This window comes from Dendrobates tinctorius, unplaced genomic scaffold (genome assembly GCF_039654945.1).
Source record: "Dendrobates tinctorius isolate UK_male_01 unplaced genomic scaffold, ASM3965494v1 ptg000003l, whole genome shotgun sequence".
Lineage (NCBI taxonomy): Eukaryota > Metazoa > Chordata > Amphibia > Anura > Dendrobatidae > Dendrobates > Dendrobates tinctorius.
Window position 1 is genome coordinate 23734260 of NW_027361671.1, and position 21270 is coordinate 23755529.

At 40.7% G+C, this 21270-nt stretch overlaps 1 protein-coding gene across 4 annotated transcripts in view; it reads right to left on the reverse strand.

Moving 5' to 3' along the window:
- Positions 1-7895: 7895 nt before the first annotated feature.
- Positions 7896-21270, reverse strand: part of ARB2A (ARB2 cotranscriptional regulator A) — a 663887-nt gene continuing 650512 nt past the window's right edge. For all 4 annotated transcript variants that reach the window (XM_073587607.1, XM_073587648.1, XM_073587558.1 and 1 more), the window contains one exon: positions 7896-18645. In XM_073587607.1, coding sequence (XP_073443708.1) covers positions 18503-18645 — 143 coding nt within the window. In that variant the 3' untranslated portion in view covers positions 7896-18502. The remainder of the gene's footprint in view (positions 18646-21270) is intronic.

Sequence of the window (21270 nt, forward strand, 5' to 3'; positions counted from 1 at the left end):
ATGGATTTTGACTGGGCCACTCCAAAATATGTATAAGTTTCCCCTTAAACCATTTGAGTGTTGCTTTTTGTCTTGTTGGAAGGTGAACCTCCATCTGAGTCTCAAATCACTAACAGACTGAAACAAGCTTTGTTTAAGAATATCTCTGTATTTCGCACCATCCATCTTCTCCTTGACTTGGTTCATTTTCCCTCTCCCTGCTGCTGAAAAACATCCCCACAGCATGATGCTGCCACCACCATCTTTCACTTTGAGAATGGTGTTCTTGGGGTCATGAGCTGTGTTGGTTTGGAGCCAGAAAAAGGCATTTACCTTGTTGGCCAAAAAGTTAAAAAATTTTGATCTCATCTGACCACAGGACCTTCTTCCATACACTTGGGGAGTCTCCCACATATCTTTAGGCAAACTTAAAACAAGCCTTTCAGTTTTTGTGCTTAAGTTTTTTTTTAAGCCCACGCTTCCATAAAAGCCACCTCTATGGAGTACATGGCTCATTGTGGTCGTATGGACATATACTTCAGTTTCTGCTTGGGAACTCTGCAGCTACTTCATAGTTACATTTGGTCTCTGTGCTGCCTCCCTGATTGATCGATTAATGCCCTCCATGCCCGGGCTGAGAGTTTTGGTGGGTGGACCTCTCTTGGCAGGTGGACCTCTCTTGGCAGGTTTGTTGTGGCACTCTGTTCTTTATATTTGATGATAATGGATTTGATGGTGCTCTGGGGGATCATCAGAGATTGGAAGATTTTTTTTTTTTTTTTTTAATAACCCAACCCTGACATGCACTTCTCAAAAATTTTGTCCCTGACTTGTTTGGAGAGCTCCTTGGTGGTCATGGTGTTTGGTAAGTGGTGCCTCTTGCCTAACCCCTTTACCCCCAAGGGTTCTTTGCATGTTAATGACCAGTCCAATTTTTACAATTCTGACCATTGTCCCTTTATAAGGTAATAGCTCTGGAACGCTTCCATGAATCCCGGTGATTCTGACAGTGTTTTCTCGTGACATATTGTGCTTCATGTTAGTGGTAAAATTTTGTTGATATTACTTGTGTTTATTTGTGAAAAAAATGGAAATTTGGCAAAAATTTTGCAATTTTGCAACTTTGAATTTTCATGCCCATCACACAGATGTTTCACACAAAATACTTAATAAGTAACATTTCCCATATGTTTACTTTACATCAGTACAATTTTGTAACTACATTTTTTTTGCTAGGAAGTTACAAGGGTTAAAAGTTAAACAGCGATAGGGGGGTAAATCACTGTTTGGGCGCATGGCAGAGCTTGGAAGGGAAGGAGCACAGTTTGACTTTTCAATGCAAAATTGACTGGAATTGAGATTGGACGCCATGTCGCGTTTGGAGAGCCACTGATGTGCCTAAACAGTGGAAACCCCTAAGTGACACCATTTTGGAAAGGAGACACCCTAAGGAACTTATATAGATGTGTGGATAGCACTTTGAACCCCCAAGTGCTTCACAGAAGTTTATAACGTAGAACCGTAAAAAATAAAAAATCATTTTGTTCCACAAAAATGATCTTTCCACCCCCATTTTTTATTTTACTAAGGGTAACAGGAGAAATTGGACCCCAAAAGTTGTTGTGCAATTTGTCTGGAGTACGCCGATACCCCATATGTGGGGGTAAATCACTGTTTGGGCACATGGCAGACACTTGTTATTGCAAAAAATAGTTTTTGAATCATCATATTTTGATAGCTATAATTTCTCCATATTTTGGCCCACTGAGTCATGTGAGATCTTGTTTTTTTGCGGGACGAGTTGACGTTTTTATTGGTTCCATATTCGGGCACATTACTTTTTTTATCGCTTTTTATTATGATTTTTGTGAGGCAGATTGAACAAAAACTATCAATTCATGAATTTCTTTTGGGGGGGTGTTTATACCATTCCACGTGTGGTAAAATTGATAAAGCGGTTTTATTCTTCAGATCAGTACGATTACAGCGATACCTCATATTTTTTTTTTCATGTTTTGGAGCTTTTATAGAATAAAAACTATTTTATATAAAACATAACTATTTTACATCGCTTTATTCTGAGAGCTATAACTTTTCTTTTTCTGGTGATGGAGCTGTATGGTGGCTTGTTTTTTGCAGGACAAGATGAAGTTTTCAGCGTTACTATGTTTATTTATATCTGTCTTTTTGATCGCGTGTTATTCCACTTTTTGTTCGGCGGTATGATGATAAAGCATTGTTTCTTTTCCCTTTTTTATGGAGTTCGCTAAAGGGGTTAACTAGTGGGACAGTTTTATAGGTCGGGTCGTTAAGGACATGGCAATACCAAATATGTGTACTTTTCTTGTTTATATATTTTTTCATTCAAATATTTATTGATATAATACATTTTTTTAATTATTTTTTTTTAAATATTGTTACAATTATTTTAATTGTTTTTTACTTTATTGTTACTTTTACACTTTGTCCCACTATGGGACAATCATTCTGTGCAGGCTGATCGCTTCTATAGCATGCAGATGAAGCAGCATCTGCATGCCAAGCTGTCAGCGCTGCACTTTCTGCACAATGACCAGAGTGACTTCCTGACAACATACACTGAGCATGACAGGAAGTTTCTCAGCTCTGGTGACCCGGATGTTGTCATGACGACATTGAGTTACCATAGCAGCGATTGCGACCCCGCGGCATGCCGCAGGGTCTCCAATCCAAAGGCAGAGGGGCTGTCAGCCCCTCTGCCGGCACCAGAATGCTGAGATCTTGTTTTATCAGTGTTTCAGGGGTTAAAGTGCTGGGAGTGGGCCGTGACCACTCCTGGCACTTAGTGCCAGGTGTCAGCTGTGAAAATCAGCTGACACCCAGCCACGATCGGCCACACTCCCTGTGAGCACGTCCGATCTCCATGACGTATTATACCATCCATGGTCTAACTGTGCTATTAAAAGGGGTTAATGATGTTGCAGCCTATGTGGCTTTTTAGAAAAGGTATATACTGACCGACCATGTGACACTTAGACTGCACACAGGTGGACTTCCTTTCACCAAGCATGTGACTTAAGAAGGTAATTGCTTGCACCACAATGTTTTAGGGGCTTCATTGCAAAAGGGGTGAATAAATATGCAAATGCCATTTTTTAGTTATTTGATACCATAAATTTTATTTATGCCTGTATTTTTCTCACTTCACCAACTTAGACTATTTAAAGCTTGTGCATCACACACAAACCGGATTACAAAACTATTTAAACACAGGTGAAGCAGAAGTCCAGCGAGGGTGAAATCCATAAAAAATAACTTTTATTCAATTTTCATTAAAAGCACATAAGTCCAAAATCCATCTTTATATCCAGAGACACAAAAAACTGGTAATTCTTTACCAGTGACAGTCATAAGCAGGGCCGCCATCAGGGCATTACTGCACTTACTACTGTATGGGGCCCGATGAACAGTAACAAAAAGGGGGGCCCGGATTCGCTGGCAGCTTGGGCCCTCCTCTCTTGCTACTACTGTTTGGGCCCCAGGCGCAATAGTTCATGGCCGCTGCAAGCCAGATACTTAATAACACTGCGGTGATTTAAAGATACACCTACAGTGTTGTTAGTGCATCTGGCGGCCAGAAATCGGTGTTGTACCTTTGAGCAGCAGCGGGCCCGAGTGCATCATGGTCCTGACGCTGGTCATGTGACACGCTGCGCGCTCTTCATTCTGGAGCAGAGCAGCATGTCATGTTTCTGGGAGACGGGAGATACTGAAGTCTGTGCCGAGGAGGCGGGCAGTGTGTGAGGACTCTGGGGAGGCTGCAGAGGGGAGTGAGACGAGAATCTGCTGATGTGAGGAGATGGGAATCTGCTGAGGTGAGATGGGAATCTGCTGAGGTGAGATGGGAATCTGCTGAGGTGAGGAGATGGGAGGCTGCTGCGGTGAGGAGATGAGAGGCTGCTGAGGTGAGATGGGAGGCTGCTGAAACTACCAAAAATAATTGTAGAATTCCACTTTTTTTGCAATTTCACCTCACTTTGAATTTTTTTTCCCCATTTTCCAGTGCACTGTATGGTAAAGCTAATCATGTCATTCAAAACTACAACTCGTCCGCAGAAAACAAGCCCTCACATGGCCATATTGATGGAAAAATAAAAAGTGGGTATATATGGTTGGGAAACATCTTTATTTGGGAAATTGTTCTGCGCTCGCACTGCAGTGCATGGACTGGGCGCCGATCTTCTGGCCTGCATCCTCATACATGCTATGATGCTGCTGAGCTCTAGTCAGGAGACCCAGGGCCCATCCATGCACTGCTGTCCGAGCACAGATCGATATCCACCTACAGTTTCCATAAATATACAGAAAACAGAATACAATAATCTGCAGTCAGAAATACAGATTATAAAAAAGTCACAATCTGGTTTCAATTATTTAAAAAAAAATGTATGTGACTCATTTCCTTAAAGAAAAATATACCTTAAAAAAAAAAAAAAAAAAAAAAAAGATTATTGGGTATTTTAACAAATGTTTAATAGGTTATAGTAGAGTAGTGCTCGGCCAAAAGAGTCTACCTTGTCATGGTGGCGGCTTAAAATTCTTTTGGCCAGAACAAAAGCTGATGGCTATATACAGTATATGATCTAGGAACTTTTAATGCGTGATTGGTGAGGATGTGGTGCAGAAGTGGAGTTTTTCCAAGAGTGGGCAGTGGGGCTGTGGAAGATTCAAGGGGTGGAGGCGGAGCTGGGGTGGAGCCTGGGTGGAGTCTCAAGGGGGCCCAAAAATTTTTACAGTATGGGGCCCTGAAATTCATAGTGGCAGCCCTGGTCACAAGCTTAAAGTGCATTTAAAATCATACGCGTTTCAACGGTCGTGACGCCTTAATCATTGTGATAAAAATAAAATGGAAGAAGGCTGCTATAAAGGACTAGGCCCATTAGGTTACACCCTCTGATCCTGCAGACAACAGAAACAGAGCAACACCTACAGATAATTAATGAGTTCAGCCTGGAATTTGCATATACAGATACTATGCTTAAGGCAGGAGAGAAAAAAAAAATACAAGAATTATAACGTATCATTCATAATAATTCATAAGATCTTGCCGAATATTCATGCCTAGGGGAGCTCTGGACTTAAGTTGATACATCCACCACGGAATAAAAGTTATTTTTTATGGATTTCACCCATGCTGGACTTCTGCATCACCTTCATATTACTTACAGCACTGCATGATCCGAGCGGTGGGACTTGAGAGGAGGTGAGCTGATCTTTGTTGCTTCTTTTTCTATATTTAAACACAGGTGATAATGTAACAAAATGGGTAAAAAGCCAATGGGTGGCAATGGGGTTGAATATTTTCGCAAGCCACTGTATGAGATGCATGGGGAGGAACATAACTAGGAGATTTATAGTGAAGAACACAGCTAGGAAATGTATACAGAGGAATATGCTTGGGAGATGCACAGAGTGGAACATACAGTATCTAGGAGATGTATAGCAAGAATCATACAAAGTAGATGCAGAGAGGAACACATCTAAAAGATTTTCTAAAAAGGAACATACATAGGTGTACAGTGAGGAACATAACCTGGATATGTCAGAGAGGACCACACCTAGAAGATTAGAAGATGTGAAAAGAGGACATTGCAAACGAAATGTACAGTATAGTGAGGAACATACCTAGGAGATGTACATAGAGAGGAATAAACCTAGAAGATGCAGAGGAACATACATACAGAGGGTACGGAAAGTATTCAGATCACTTTAAATTTTTCACACTGTTTCATTGTAGCCATTTGGTAAATTCAAAAAAGTTCATTTTTTCTCATTAATGTACACTCTGCACCCCATCTTGACTGAAAAAAACCCAAAAATGTAGAGATTTTTGCAATTAAAAAAGAAAAACTGAAATATCACATGGTCATAAGTATTCAGACCCTTTGATCAGTATTGAGTAGAAGTACCCTTTTGAGCTAGCACAGCCAGGAATCTTCTTGGAAATTATGCAAGTTTTTCACACCTGAATTTGCAGATCCTCTCCAGTTCCATCAGGTTGGATGGTGAACGTTGATGGACAGCCGTTTTCAGGTCTCTCCAGAGATGCTCAATTGGGTTTAGGTCAGGGCTCTGGCTGGGACAGTCAACAATGGTCAGAGTTGTCCTGAAGCCGCTCCTTTGTTATTTTAGCTGTGTTTATGGTCATTGTCTTCTTGGAAGGTGAACCTTCAGCCAAATCTGAGGTCCAGAGCACTCTGGAAGAGGTTTTCATCCAGGATCTCTCTGTACTTGGCCGCATTCATGTTTCCTTCAATTGCAACCAGTCGTCCTGTCCCTGCAGCTGAAAAACACCCCCATAGCATGATGTTGCCACCACCACGTTTCACTTTTGGGATTGTATTGGGCAGGTGATGAGCAGTGCCTGGTTTTCTCCACACATACCGCTTAGAATTATCACCAAAAAGTTCTATGTTTGTCTCATTAGACCAGAGAATCTTATTTCTCATAGTCTGGAATTCCTTTATGTGTTTTTTAGCAAATTCTATGCGAGCTTTCGTACGTTTTGCACTGAGGAGAGGCTTCCGTCGGGCCACTCTGCCATAAAGGCCCGGCTGGTGTAGAGCTGCAGTGATAGTTAACTTTGTGGAACTTTCTACCATCTCCCTACTGCATCTCTGGAGCTCTGCCACAGTGATCTTGGGGTTCTTCTTTACCACTCTCACCAAGGCTCTTCTCCCACGATTGCTCAGTTTGGCTGGACGGCCAGGTATAGGAAGACTTCTGGTGGTCCCAAACTTCTTCCATTTAAGGATTATGGAGGCCAATGTGCTCATAGGAACCTTGAGTGCAGCAAAAATTCTTTTGCAATCTTGGCCAGATCTGTGCCTTGCCACAATTATGTCTCTGAGCTCCTTGGCCAGTTCCTTTGACCTCATGATTCTCATTTGGTCTGACGTGCACTGTGAGCTGTGAGCTCTTATATAGGCAGGGGACTGCCTTTACAAATCAAGTTCTATCAGTTTAATTTAACACAGCTGGATTGGATTCCAATAAAGGAGTAGAACCATCTCAAGCAGGATCACAAGGAAATGGACAGCATGTGACTTAAATATGAGTGTCTGAGCAAAGGGTTTGAATACTTATAACCATGTGATATTTCAGTTTTTCTTTTTTAATACATTTGCAAAAAATTTCTACATTTGTTTTTTTTTCAGTCAAGATGGGGTGCAGAGTGTACATTAGTGAGTAAAAAATGAACTTTTTTGAATTTACCAAATGGCTGCAATGAAACAAAGTGAAAAATTTAAAGGGGTCTAAATACTTTCCGTACCCACTGTAGGAGAGGTATAGTGAGGAACATACAGTATATACAGATTTACAGGAAACACATATAAAAATATACAAAGAGGAGAAAGTAGGGAATAGAAGTATAATGAGGATAAAACCTAGGCTGTTAAGATGTATAGAGAGGAACTATGAAGAACTAAAGACATGCAATGGGATTTGATGAAGAAAATGATAGCAAGCTCAAAGTAATAAAGGAGAATCCACAAATCTAAGAAAAATGAAAGGAAGAGGATGGTTGTGGAAGGGCAAGCAGATATGAAGGCAGCATACCCCAGTGAGATGGTGCACATGAATATGTGCTCTCTGTATGACATGATATCACCATAACAGCCATGAATGGATGGAAGACGCAAGGTAATCTCTTTTTGCTGCACATCACGATAAGTAGAAAACCCAGGATATAATAAGAAATGTGAGAGAGATATCTCGACCAGAACATAACTCAGTTTTAAATATTGTTATATGCAGCACCACCATCCCTGTATGTTGTTTTATTAATGAAGATTGTACCTTACCACATGCCCTCATAAATAAGGGATGGTGGCAAGAAACCAATGAGGGGAGGAAAAACAAAGGTACACATCATATTACAAGAGCAAATGCTTGGTTTATTAAGTGTAAACAGAAATATACACAGTAAGAAGTTCTGGTGCTTTACAAATTGAAACATAAGCAAATACCACAAGTCAGTCAAGAGCATGAAGAAGGGACATACAAAAGGATTGTACTCAAAATAACATCCAAATATTTGTACAGATTTATCATCAAATTGTAAAAAGGAAGTGAAATGCAATTTTTTGGCACTTTAAAACAAGTTTGTATCAATGACTTTCCTGGAAATGGTGGATTCTATAAACAAGGTGGACGAGAGGTTATGTCTCACATCAAAACACATCAGATGGCCTGGTATGTATGCACGCGGGTGTCTGGGAGGTGACAATGTGAAGATTATATCAGAGTTGGCGGACCAACTCGGGCGTTCACTACAGGTTAGGAAACAGATTAGGTTCTTATGTATCTTTCATGATTCGTTGACCATTGCTGAACCCACAATCTAATCATGTTTAACAATCCACATTAACATTATATAGGGAAATATATTTTATTTCTAATCCATAGTTTAAAACCATATATATATATATATATTTATATACATATAAAAATATTAAAAACTGGACGCACAACAGAACAATACAGTAGAGAGATTTCTGCAGATATTGGAAGCATTTTGCAATGTTCGTTTATTACAGTATACAGAAAAACAGGCAAATATCACATAAGACAGCAACATCCTGTTTTTGGTCTCTTAACAGATCACCAAAATTTTGGAAAGAAGTATCCACATTTTACAGCACCATTGGCATGATATGTGGATGCACCTACTGATTGTTACCCCCATAGAATAAAGGAGAAAGTCGCCTTCAAGAAGCATTCGATTATGATTTACTTAATACATCCTAAACGTTGTGTCTTGTCCCTGACACTAACACATTACACAAGACTGGAGACTGGCGTAAATTATTGGGCACCTTCTCAAGTAATCTGTTTCATCATCTATTAGGTCCTGGACTTTGCCATAAATTTGCTTTTGGCCTGTTCTTCTTTGAGCACAGAAACATTAGGCGCAGTTTTGATGAGGGCATGTCACCCAACCTTCCATCATTCATAGTGGAGGAGGAGCCATTTCTATGAATGGACTAGAACATTTTGGTAATCTTACTTGTAGATTTAAGTCTTCACTACTTATTCACCTTACATAACCTAATGTTTACAGCCGGCAGGTCCTCTAGCACTATGGTGCTCAAGTCTTCTAACTACTTTTGTTTCTTGGTTTCTGTATCCATTTTAACTTTGTATTCAGTTTGCATGGAGAATACAGTGATTCGGAGTCCCAGGACATACGGTAGATTTTCGGACGAAATGGACACAATAGCCCCCATTTATCAAAAATGGCCTAGTTTCTAGCAATTCTTTAGTGTACTATCTTCACTTCCGTCACTCCATATCTATGAAATGTCACACTTTAATATTAAATCTGGCACAAACTACGCCAACGTAACTTTTTATTGGCTGTAGCACATTTCTCACTAATAATAGGATCCTGAGACCAATTTGTCAAATGTCACCAGTTAATGCAATTTATTTTTGGAGCAAATTATAACATTTTACACATGGTAATTGGTACATTTTCCAAGGCAAGAAAAGAGTGAGATCAATGTGTCAAATATGGTTCTTTAATTGCACCATAAATCTATTTGTTTTACATATTTTTAAGCTATGACCTGTCTACAATATGCGGCTTTTATGTAGAAGTGTAATTATAAATATCATACTTCATGCCAAAAGGTTAACCACACCTTATTCTCTAGTTATTTTTAAGTTTTTGCGGAGTTACAACAAAATAGTGTATTAAAGGGAACCGGTCACATGAAAAAATGCTATTAACCAGCAGATATGGGGTTAATCTGGAGGTTAATAGAATACTGAACTTGCCCAACACCCACACTTAGAGCCCCTTTGCTGGAAGGAAATCAATTTAATTCCTCCCTGCAGGATTCGGCGTTCAATCAAAAAGGTAGTGCTGGCGTGGGTTCAGTCACAGGGGTGATGCTGGCGTGGGTTCAGTCACGGGGGTGGTGCTGGCGCGGTTCAGTCACAGGTTACAGCCCCTGCTTTCTAGACACAGAACAGTGAGTGAAGCCGCGCTGGTGCTGCCACTATGGCTAAACTTCGAACGATGCTGGGAGGAATAAAGAATATTTCCTCCCGGCAGAGGGGCTCCAAGTGGGCAGGGCAGGATCAGAACGCTATTACCTGCAGATTAACCACATATCTTCAAGTCAATAAAGTTTCTTCACGTGACAGGATCCCTTTAAACGATGTAAAACATTAAGAAATTTAGCTTAGGCATTTCAGACAATGAAGTGTCACAATTTGCGGCAACATATTGGCACATAAGCAAAGATAAATTATTCCCAGTATTCAAGAGAAAGTGAGGAGAGTCCACATGCTATATTCACACAATATGTAGCATGGGTAGCATAATAGGATATATAAAATATTACAGTTATGGATCAGATCAACATAATGGACTATGGGAATGGCCTAGTCGCGGGTCTTCCTACATGAACTCGACAGCCCCATAGGCATCATATGGATGAGTGAAATGGGCCTAAGTGTGTGCCATATCCACATATAAAGAAGAGGTACTGAAGCAAGCAGACGTTTCCGCACCTCTTCTATATGAATATTACACTTTTAATATTCCTTTAGCTCATTATAGATGTGACAATAATTAATTGACATGTTATTTTTACTCTTGTGACAGTTAAGGCAAATCCATAAGGCGAACTGGAGCTTCTGATAAGGAACGATACGGGGGCCTAGACATCACATTTAAAACAGGCCACATGTGAGAGTGTGGCACATAGGGCGGACAACGGACTTGTGACCAGTTTTAAATGTGATGTCTTGAATAAAAATGTTGGATTTCAAAGGACCGGTGAGTGCCACCATTTTTTCTTGTCTTAAATTTGCATGGACTTGGCTGGGTGAGGACTGGGTACCTTAAGGTGTGAGTGTTCTGTCCAAGTAGCAGTTGTACAGAGAAACACACAGGTTTTTGGTGCCAGCAAACATTCTTTGTGTGAAACATTGAGCAGCTGGACATGTGCATTCAGAAGTTTAGAGATGTTAACATTAAGTTCACTTGAAAAAGCTAGCTTCATTTTAGGATCATCCTCTAATTTCACCCGAAAGCCAAATATCCCTAACTTTGTGTGAGTAGTTTATATAAATATATATCTATATGTGTGTGCGTATAATACTGTATGCAAATGTCATAAGCCTATGAAGACTGTATGTACTGCAGTTTAGAAAGTTGGAGTGTTACTTTAGCTCTGGAATTTGACACTCAGAGAACAGATCCTCATCATTTACACCCTTTTCTTTACACTGCCCAGCCTTAAAGACCATTCTTTTTGGCCTGTATATTTGCTTTCATTATGTTGTACAGCTAGTGTCTGTAGATGACACTGCGAAATGCAAAAATTGTGCTCAGTCTTACATAAAATATATGAGATAACAAGGCTATTTGTGATTAATCTACCGGAGTGCACTATATATAAGTCCCTGATCACATTGTGATTTTGCTGCAGAATATTTTGGGGTTATGGCTAAATAGGATGTCGACCAGTAGAACACAAGTTCCAAGTCTCCAACCTAACAAGAAAAACAAACAGTAGGAGGTTACCATCAGAATGCATCTATCCAAGTCTGACATACCGTACTTTAAAACAGTGGGGTACCTATAAGATGCCCATAGCGGATTAACAAAGTAACCATAAAGATCTATATCCTCTAACAAGCTGAACTGAATGTCCGGATAGGGCAACAAGAGGCCTTGTTAGTTAGTGACCCTCGATGAATCAAGACTACTTGTTTGTTGTTGGGTATGTCCTCCAGTAGTTCTTGGTCTGACAAGATGAGGATATGCAGCATTTCTCCTGTTTATTTGATTTAATAAAGAAGTGGGAAGCACAAGGTCTGAATTGCTGGTCCATCCATTTTGTCATGGTAGGAATTGTCCCGGAATCACCAGGGTGCCAATTTTGGATCAGAGCACAAATAAAAGATGGGTAATGGCACATTTTCATCATCTACCTCTACCATTTAAACTAATTCTGCATTTCTCCACTTCAGGGAATCATTATTAGTTGGAGGGGAGCCCTAATGATGACGTGACCACAGGGCGTGCCAATTCTGGGGTCTCTTGTTAACAGCTTTGGGAAGATTCACATCACAAAATTTCTGTGCATTTTTGTACAGTTAAAGAAGAGTGTATGAAGAGATCAGAACTATCCAATTACAATACATTGTGTTGCAAATATCTAAAAAGAACAATAGGAAAGATTAATTTATCTCAGAGAAATAATCCATAAAATGAAAAATTTCAAAACAAAGATTTTGTCTTTAATACATCTACCTAAATATAGCAAAAATCAGCTTGAAACTTGACAATGACTTCATTACACTTGTTTCTGGGTGACTTAAAATCATTCTTTAACCCCTTAACCCCCAAGGGTGGTTTGCACGTTCATGACTGGGCCAATTTTTGCAATTCTGACCACTGTCTCTTTATGAGGTAATAACTCTGGAACGCTTCCATGGATCCCAGTGATTCGGACATTGTTTTCTCCTGACATATTGTACTTCATGCTAGTGGTAAAGTTTCATTCATATAACTTGCGTTTGTGAAAAAAACGGAAATTTGGCGAAAATTTTGAAAATTTTGCAATTTTCCAACTTTGAATTTTTATGCCCTTAAATCACAGAGATACGGCACACAAAAAAACATAATAAGTAACATTTCCCACATGTTTACTTTACATCAGCACAATTTTGGAACCCAAATTTTTTTTTCTAAGGAAGTTATAGGGGTTAAAAGTTGACCAGCGATTTCTCATTTTTGCAACACCAATTTATTTTTACGGACCACATCACATTTGAAGCCACTTTGAGGGGTCTATATGATAGAAAATACCCAAAAGTGACACCATTCTAAAAACTGCACCCCTTAAGGTGCTCAAAACCACATTGAAGAAGTTTATTAACCCTTCAGGTGCTTCACAGGAATTTTTTGAATATTTTAAAAAAAATTAATTAACTTTTTTTCGCAAAAAAAAATACTTCAGGTTCATTTTTTTCTATTTTACCAAGGGTAACAGGAGAATTTGGACTGCAAAAGTTATTCTGCAGCTTGTCCTGAGTACGTTGATACCTGATATGTGGGGGGAACCACTGTTTCGGCGCATGGCAGAGCTCAGAAGGGAAGGAGCACCGTTTGACTTTTTCAATGCAAAATTGGCTAGAATTCAGATCGGACGCCATGTCACGTTTGGAGAGCCCCTGATGTACCTAAACAGTGGAAACCCCCCACAAGTGACCCCATTTTGGAAACTAGACCCCCCCCAAGGAACTTATCTAGATATGTGGTGAGAACTTTGAACCAACAAGGGCTTCACAGAAGTTTATAACGTACAGCGGTACAATTAAAAAAATCATATTTTTTCCACAAAAATGATCTTTTCACCCCCAATTTTTTTTTTCCCAAGGGTAACAGGACCCTAAAAGTTATTGTGCAATTTGTCCTAAGTACGCTGACACCCCACATGTGGGGGTAAACCACTATTTGGGCGCATGGCAGAGCTCGGAAGGGAAGCAGCGCCATTTGACGTTTTTGGCTGGAATTGAGATCGGACACCATGTCGCGTTTGGAAAGTCCCTGATGTACCAAAACAGTGAAAACCCCCCACAAATTACACCATTTTGGAAACTAGACCCACAAAGGAACTTATCTAGATGTGTGGTGCGCTCTTTGAACCCCCCAGTGCTTCACAGAAGTTTATAACGCCCGGGCGTGAAAATAAAAAAATCGTATTTTTTCCACAAATATGATCTTTTAGTCACCAATTTTTTTATTTTCCCAAGAGTACCTGGAGAAATTGGACCCCAAAAGTTGTTAAATTTGTCCTGAGTATGCGGATACCCCATATGCGGGAGAAAACTACTGTATGGGCACACGTCGGGGCTCGGAAGGGAAGCAGTGACGTTTTGGAATGCAGACTTTGAAGGAATGGACTGCGGGTGTCATGTTGCTTTTGGAGAGCCCCTGATGTACCTAAACAGTGGAAACCCCCCACAAGTGGCCCCATTTTGGAAACTAGACCCCCTAAGGAACTTATCTAGATGTGTGGTGAGCACTTTGAACCCCCCCAGTGCTTCACAGATTATAACGACTGGGCGTGAAAATAAAAGAATTGTATTTTTTCAACAAACATGATCTTTTAGTCCCCATTTTTTTTAATTTTCCCAAGGGTACCAGGAGAAATTGGACCCCAAAAGTTGTTGTCCAATTTGTCCTGAGTACGCTGATACCCCAAATGAGGTAGAAAACTACTTATGGGCACACGTCGGGGCTCGGAAGGGAAGTAGTGACGTTTTGGAATGCAGACTTTGATGGAATGCTCTGCGGGTGTCATGTTGCCTTTGGAGAGCCCCGAATGTACAGTACCTAAACAGTGGAAACCCCCCATAAGTGACACCATTTTCGAAACTAGACCCCCTAAGGAACTTATCTAGATGTGTGGTGAGCACTTTGAACCCCCAAGGGCTTCACAGAAGTTTATAATGCCCGGGCATGAAAATAAAAAAATCGTATTTTTTCCACAAACATTATCATTTAGTCCCCAATTTTTTTATTTTCCCAAGGGTAACAGGAGAAATTGGACCCCAAAAGTTGCTGTCCAATTTGTCCTGAGTACACTGATACCTCATATGTGGAGAAAACTACTGTATGGGCACACATCAGGGCTCGGAAGGGAAGTAGTGACGTTTTGGAATGCAGACTTTGATGGAATGGTCTGTGGGTGTCATGTGCGTTTGGAGAGCCCCTGATGTACCTAAACTATTGAAACGCCCCACAAGTGACCCCATTTTGGAAACTAGACCCCCCACGGAACTTATCTAGATGTGTGGTGAGCACTTTGAACCCCCAAGTGCTTCACAGAAGTTTATAACGCCCGGGCGTGAAAATAAAAAAATCATTTTTTTTCCACAAAAATGATATTTTTGCCCCCAATTTTTTATTTTCCTAAGGGTAACAGGAGAAATTGGACCCCAAAAGTTGTTTTGCAATTTGTCCTGAGTACGCTGATACCCTATATGTGGGGGTAAAACACTGTTTGGGTGCATGGCAGAGCTTGGAAGGGAAGGAGCACCATTTGACTTTTTCAACGCAGAATTGGCTGGAATTGAGATCAGACGCCATGTTGCATTTGGAGAGCACCTGATGTGCCCAAACAGTGGAAACCCCCCAATTCTAACTCCAACCCCAACACACCCCTAACCCTAATCTCAGCCCTAACCCTAATGGGAAAATGGAAATAAATATATTTTTTTAATTTCATTATTTTTCCCTAACTAAGGGGGTGATAACGGGGGGTTTGATTTACTATTTATGGTGGTTTTTATATTTGGCAGCTGTCACACGCTAAAAGACGCTTTTTATTGTAAAAATAGTTTTTGCATCACCACATATTGAGAGCAATAATTTTTCCATATATTGACCCACTGAGTCATGTGAGGTCTTATTTTTTGCGGGACGAGTTGACGCTTTTATTGGTATCATGTTCGGGCACGTGACATCTTTTGATCGCTTTTTTTTTTTTTCTGATTTTTGGGACGCAGAATGAACAAAAACCAGCATTTCATGAATTTGTTTTGGGGGGTGCATTCACACCGTTTCGCGTGCAGTAAAATTTATAAAGCGGTTTTATTCTTCGGGTCAGTTCGGTTACAGCGATACCTCATTTAGGTCGTTTTTTTGTGTTTTGGCGCTTTTATGCAATGAAAACAATTTTATATAAAAAATAATTATTTTTGCATCGCTTTATTCTGCGAGCTATAACTTTTTTATTTTTTTGCTGATGATACTGTATGGTAGCTCGTTTTTTGCGGGACAAGATGATGTTTTCAGCGGTACCATGCATATTTATATGCGTCTTTTTGATTGCGCGTTATTGCACTTTTTGTTCGGCGGTATGGTAATAAATCATTTTTTGCTTTGTTTTTTTTTATTTTTAAAGGGGTTCGCTAAAGGGGTTAACTAATGGGACAGTTTTATAGGGTGGGTCGTTACGGACACGGCAATACCAAATATGTGTACTTTTATTGTTTGTTTTTTTATTTCCAAAAAATGAATTTATTAGGGAATTTTTTTTTTTTTTAATTTATTTAGCGATTTTTAAAAAATTATTTTTACACTTTTTTTTAACTATTACATTGTCCCAGGTGGGACATCACTGTCCTGTGACAGATCACTGTGACAGATCAGCGATCCGTCACAGGCACTGCACAAGGCTTCCTCCTTGCCTGCGCTTTGCAGGCACTGAGGAAGTCAGCTCCCTGCAGGCCCCCGAAGGTCCCCGTCGCCATCTTGGATTCGGGGACCTGCAGGGATGGAGCCCCCCCGAAGCAGCGCTGCACATTGCGGTGTTGTGGGGGGCTCAGGGAAGCACGGAGGGAGCCCCCTCCCTGCCGATGCTTCCCTTTAACCCCCGGTACACCGCGATTGTGTTTGATCGCGGTGTGCAAGGGGTTAACTTGTCGGGGGCGGTCCATGACCGCCCCTGACACATTGTGCCGGGTGTCAGCTGTGATAATCAGCTGATACCCGGCCGCGATCAGCGGCGCTCACCATGTGGGTGCCGCTGATCGCTGTGACGTAATATCCCGTCCCTGGGAATTAAGTCCCAGGGCACATGGATGGGACAGTACGTCACATGACAGAAAGGGGTTAAAAATAGACGTCTTAAGAACAATTCTAATGATTTCTAACAATTATAGCAAAAAAAAAAAAATAAAAATTTTTGTATAACATTCGATTTTTTCTCTTGCTTGTACAGTTCACAGTGATTGAGATCAGGAAGATAAACCTATGTTCTATTGGTGTAACATGCTGTAAAATATAGATATTTGTGTAAATAATTCACAGTTTTAATAGGCAATATTAACCATTAGTGCACGCCTGACAGAAAAGTGCACTTGGATACGTTACATACAAGCAATTTCACTTCTACTCTTGTAAGCATGGTGAACTGACATGAAATACTCTGACATTTCTGGGTGGGTGCAGGCTAAGCATGATTCACTATTATCCGCCCTGTCTACCGATTCTAGCTACAATTATAAAATTATCCACCTTTATTGAACCTTAAAATAGAATTTCATTTGTGTAAAAAATGTTTAACTGTGTAAAATAAGTCAAAAAGGTAACCTAGGTTCGTTACTATGACTTCCCTGTGCAGAGACAGAATACAAGCTGTAGGTCACAGTATCTTCTTGAGAGAAAAGGGTTCCTACTCATCCACTGTATGTAAAGTACACTCGGGGTATACTAAGAAGATCAGGGGCAGGTTACACACCTCGCAGTCCTACCCAGGCCATGGTGACCCAGGAGCTCATTAAGAAGTCTTGGTGTCTGAGCGACCATCACAAGAGGGCCTTGTCTAAGAGACCACCACAAGAGGGCCTGGTGCCTGAGGCACTGCCACAAGAAGGCCTAGTGCCTGAGGGACCATCACCAGAGGGCCTAGTGCCTGAGGGACAACCAACAGAGGGCCTGGTGCCTGAGAGACCACCACCACAGTGCCTGGTGCCTGAGGTCCCAACACAAGAGGGCCTGGTGCCTGAAGTCCCACCACAAAAGGGTCTGGTGCCTGAGGAACCACCACACGAGGGCCTGGTTCCTGAAGGAGCACTATAAGATGCCCCAGTGCCAGAGGGTGCACCTTAAGAGGGCATTATGCCTGAGAGAGCACCATATGAGGGCCTGGTGCCTTAAGGATTACCATGAGGACCTGGTGCCTGAGGGAGCAACATAAGATGGCCTGGGTGCCTGAGGGAGCAACTTATGAGGCATATATACATTATATAATCTAGGAGCCTAGTAGCCATTTTACCAATTTACAATACTGAATAAGAAAAAGTTCAAGGATTGCAGACATTATCATGTAAGAACCTGTCGTACTGAAAGGAGTTTTACGTGTTGTCATGGAAACTTGTATACCTCAGAACGACGCAACCTATTGCTTTCCTCCAGCGCAGGAGGAGTTAACCATTATGTGAACTATAAAAAACAAACTCCGTAACATTTGTCAGATGCGAGAGGGACACATGTAGGATAAAATGTTTTTCTTCCACAGTGTGAAGACATTGAGCCCCCACCTAACACAGCAAGGGTTAAGCAGAGTAGGCAGTAGAGGTAACGAGTGAGTAGGCCCAGGGCCTTGGAGTAGCAGACAAGCTATGGCATCCACTCACAGTGTAGGGTTATGTCAGGGCAATTAGACGTGCACCATGCTGTACTTTGCAGCGCTGCTGTCAGCCTTAATCTGTGCTCTGATGGGCTGCGTAGAATGCAAGCAGCAGACCACAGGAAGAACAACCGGTGAACCCATATTGCTTTGACAGTTGCAGTCATCTAGAAATAATGCAAAACGCTATTTAAATGTATATATCATGACCCTGTGCTCTAGGAAGAAAACAATCTAATGAGGGGCTGAGAGACCAATAGTGGGGGGGAGGACGGGAGGATCTGAGCGATCACCCCTCACCACTACACTTTTCTTTTGTTTTACAGTTCTTCGCTCTTTATTCTGATGGAGCGTCTTGTTGGTACTGTCGGGGTTTTTGTTTTCTTGGCTTCCAGAGCATCAGTGAAGAACTTGAAGATGGAGGAGAAGCTCTTCCAGGAAGTCAGCTCATGGCGCTCCGTGCCTGGGGACAGAGAAGAAAATGCATGGGTGAGATTACCTGTCTGCTGGGCACACATATTATACATGTATGAGCTCAGCTGCTCAATATCAGCCATCGTATGGGATGTGGGCACGCTTCATTGCCTGTTGGGATTTTATAGTCACCACACGTTTTACACTCCCACTAAACATGTTTATAATTGCACTGCCCAATTTGGCAGGGGTAGGTCATTGGCAGGGTGAGGCCATTGGCAGGGGGAGGCCATTGGCAGGGGTAGGCCATTGGCAGGGGTAGGTCATTCTGTGCTTCCTGATTCATAAATCCAATGACAAACACATAGGTAAAATATAATGAAAGGCACATGAACGGATGGAGAAATTAGAGATTTGGGAGGCAGCTAGGGACCCTGGAAAGCTGGATAACATCCCCTTATAAGCTCCTGTCTGGCTGCCACCATTACAAATCCAGCATCTGTCAGACAAAGGGAATCAGAAATGATGGAGGAGGTATCGAAGGTTTATATTATTGGAACGTTTGTCATTGAGGGGATCCTCCTGTTCCTGGCTGTGGGTTACCTGGTATTTCACATTTACGTATACTCCAATATTCATGTCCCATCACACAATGTACAGCTATCATTCCCTTTCTAGGATTTAGCATTGTTCCTGCAGATTTCAGTAGTGAGGAGTAATGAGCAGAAGGTGGCTGTACCAGGCATGCACCCGCCATACTGCAGACTGCCACCCTGCAGACGGTTACAATATTCTTATCTTATTCACAAAAAGGTGCAAAGTGTTAATTAAACGTGAGCACCTGTAATCGGAGTTAGCGCCTCTTATAAATACGGGAGCCTAATCATTGTGTCACTTTTTGCAGCCAGAGGTGTCATTTTAACTTGTCATTAAAGGGAAAGAAGAAAGTTTCATGAGGTGAAGACAGCTATTTGTAAAGGAGCCATATGTTGGCACACAGCTCCTGTATCAATGTGCAGGGTGCAGCAGATACAGTATCCACAGGTATATACAGACTGTACTACAACAGATCAATCATGATAGAAAGTTCTAATGGCTCATGTACAATTCATCTCCTGTGCGCGGGACGATGTTCTATCAGGAATCCCTCATTACATTGTCAGCTAAGGTCAGTGGTGAATTTCCTGCATGTTACATGTGTAATGGCCACTGGCAGATTACTTGTGGTGCACAATATCGGATATGAATAAAGTGACATCAGAGCTCCGAGACGTACAGATGATTGTGTAAGAATATATTTCTATATATCACGGATATATCTCTATACATGTGCTGGAGGGTTACAGCTCACTGACATATAAGGATATAGAGCCACAATGATTACTAACCATCATGTAGAAGAATATGGAAGGTAAAATGATAGATAAAACACAGAAAAACTGAGATAAAAGACACACACAAATGGTGGGTAGACAAACTGGCAGACATCTAAAGGGACAATAGATAGAAAGAAAAGCAGACTGACCGATAAAAGGATATATAACTAGAATGACAGGCAGAAAAGCAGACAGAGAAAGACAGGAAAACTGACAGATAAAGTGGACAGATAGACAAATGGTGGACAGAACAACATACAGATAAAAAGATTGAAAAACAGAAAAAAAAACTAATGGACTGACAGATAAAACGATGGATAAATTTCCATATATAAATGGATGGATAGCTACATTAATAGATAAACACAAAGACAAAATTGACAGACCAACAGACAGATAAAACAAAAGAGAAAATGACAGATTGTAATAGATAAAAGGATAACTAGATAAACTAATAGACACTCAGAAAAAGAAAAAAATGGAATACAAAAGGTGAACAGCCACACCAACAGACAGATAAAAGGAAGGAAGAAAGGAAGAATAGAGAATAGATAAATAAAATGATAGATAAATAATACAGATAGAGAAAAGAACACACAGAAAAAAGATAAGATAGACAGATGAATAGATCGATAAATGATAGATAGATGAATAGATACATGATAGATAAATTGATAAATAGATAGATGAGGTAGATGGATAGATAGATGCCTCCCAAAGAAGCAGTACGAAACGCGCGTCAAGGCATTGGGACGCCTGGGATTTCCATGTGCACATCACTTGGTAAAGTATGCTCTCATAACGCTACTTTCTATATACTTTTATTACACAGAATGCAATTTATGTGCTTTTCAAAGCAGCTAGCTTGAATTATTAGCATCTAGACCAGTAATCCCCCATTGATTATAGTGTGATATACTACACTCTTATTACAGTCTGGGGTGGCACAAGTTCTGTGTCTATGAGATTGCTATTTCACTTTGTATTATGGTGGCTGCATCACTCTGTCACATTTTTTTGATATACTATTTTTAATCCATTTGAGGCTAGTGTTTACATATCTGCACTTTATATTCTTTGGTCCTCACTTAAGCATTTTGTACTTGTATTTCATAGCAGTGGGCTGTGCTATTTGTAATAGCTTGTGCTATGTGGTACCCCATCGTATCTCTGTCCCTCTTTTAATGTGACTTAGCACCTTTCTTATTTGTCATTTTAATATTGGTATATCAATAAAAATTATATTTTATTAAGAAGTACCTTCAGTTACCATGTATTTATTTCTATTGGTAACCATT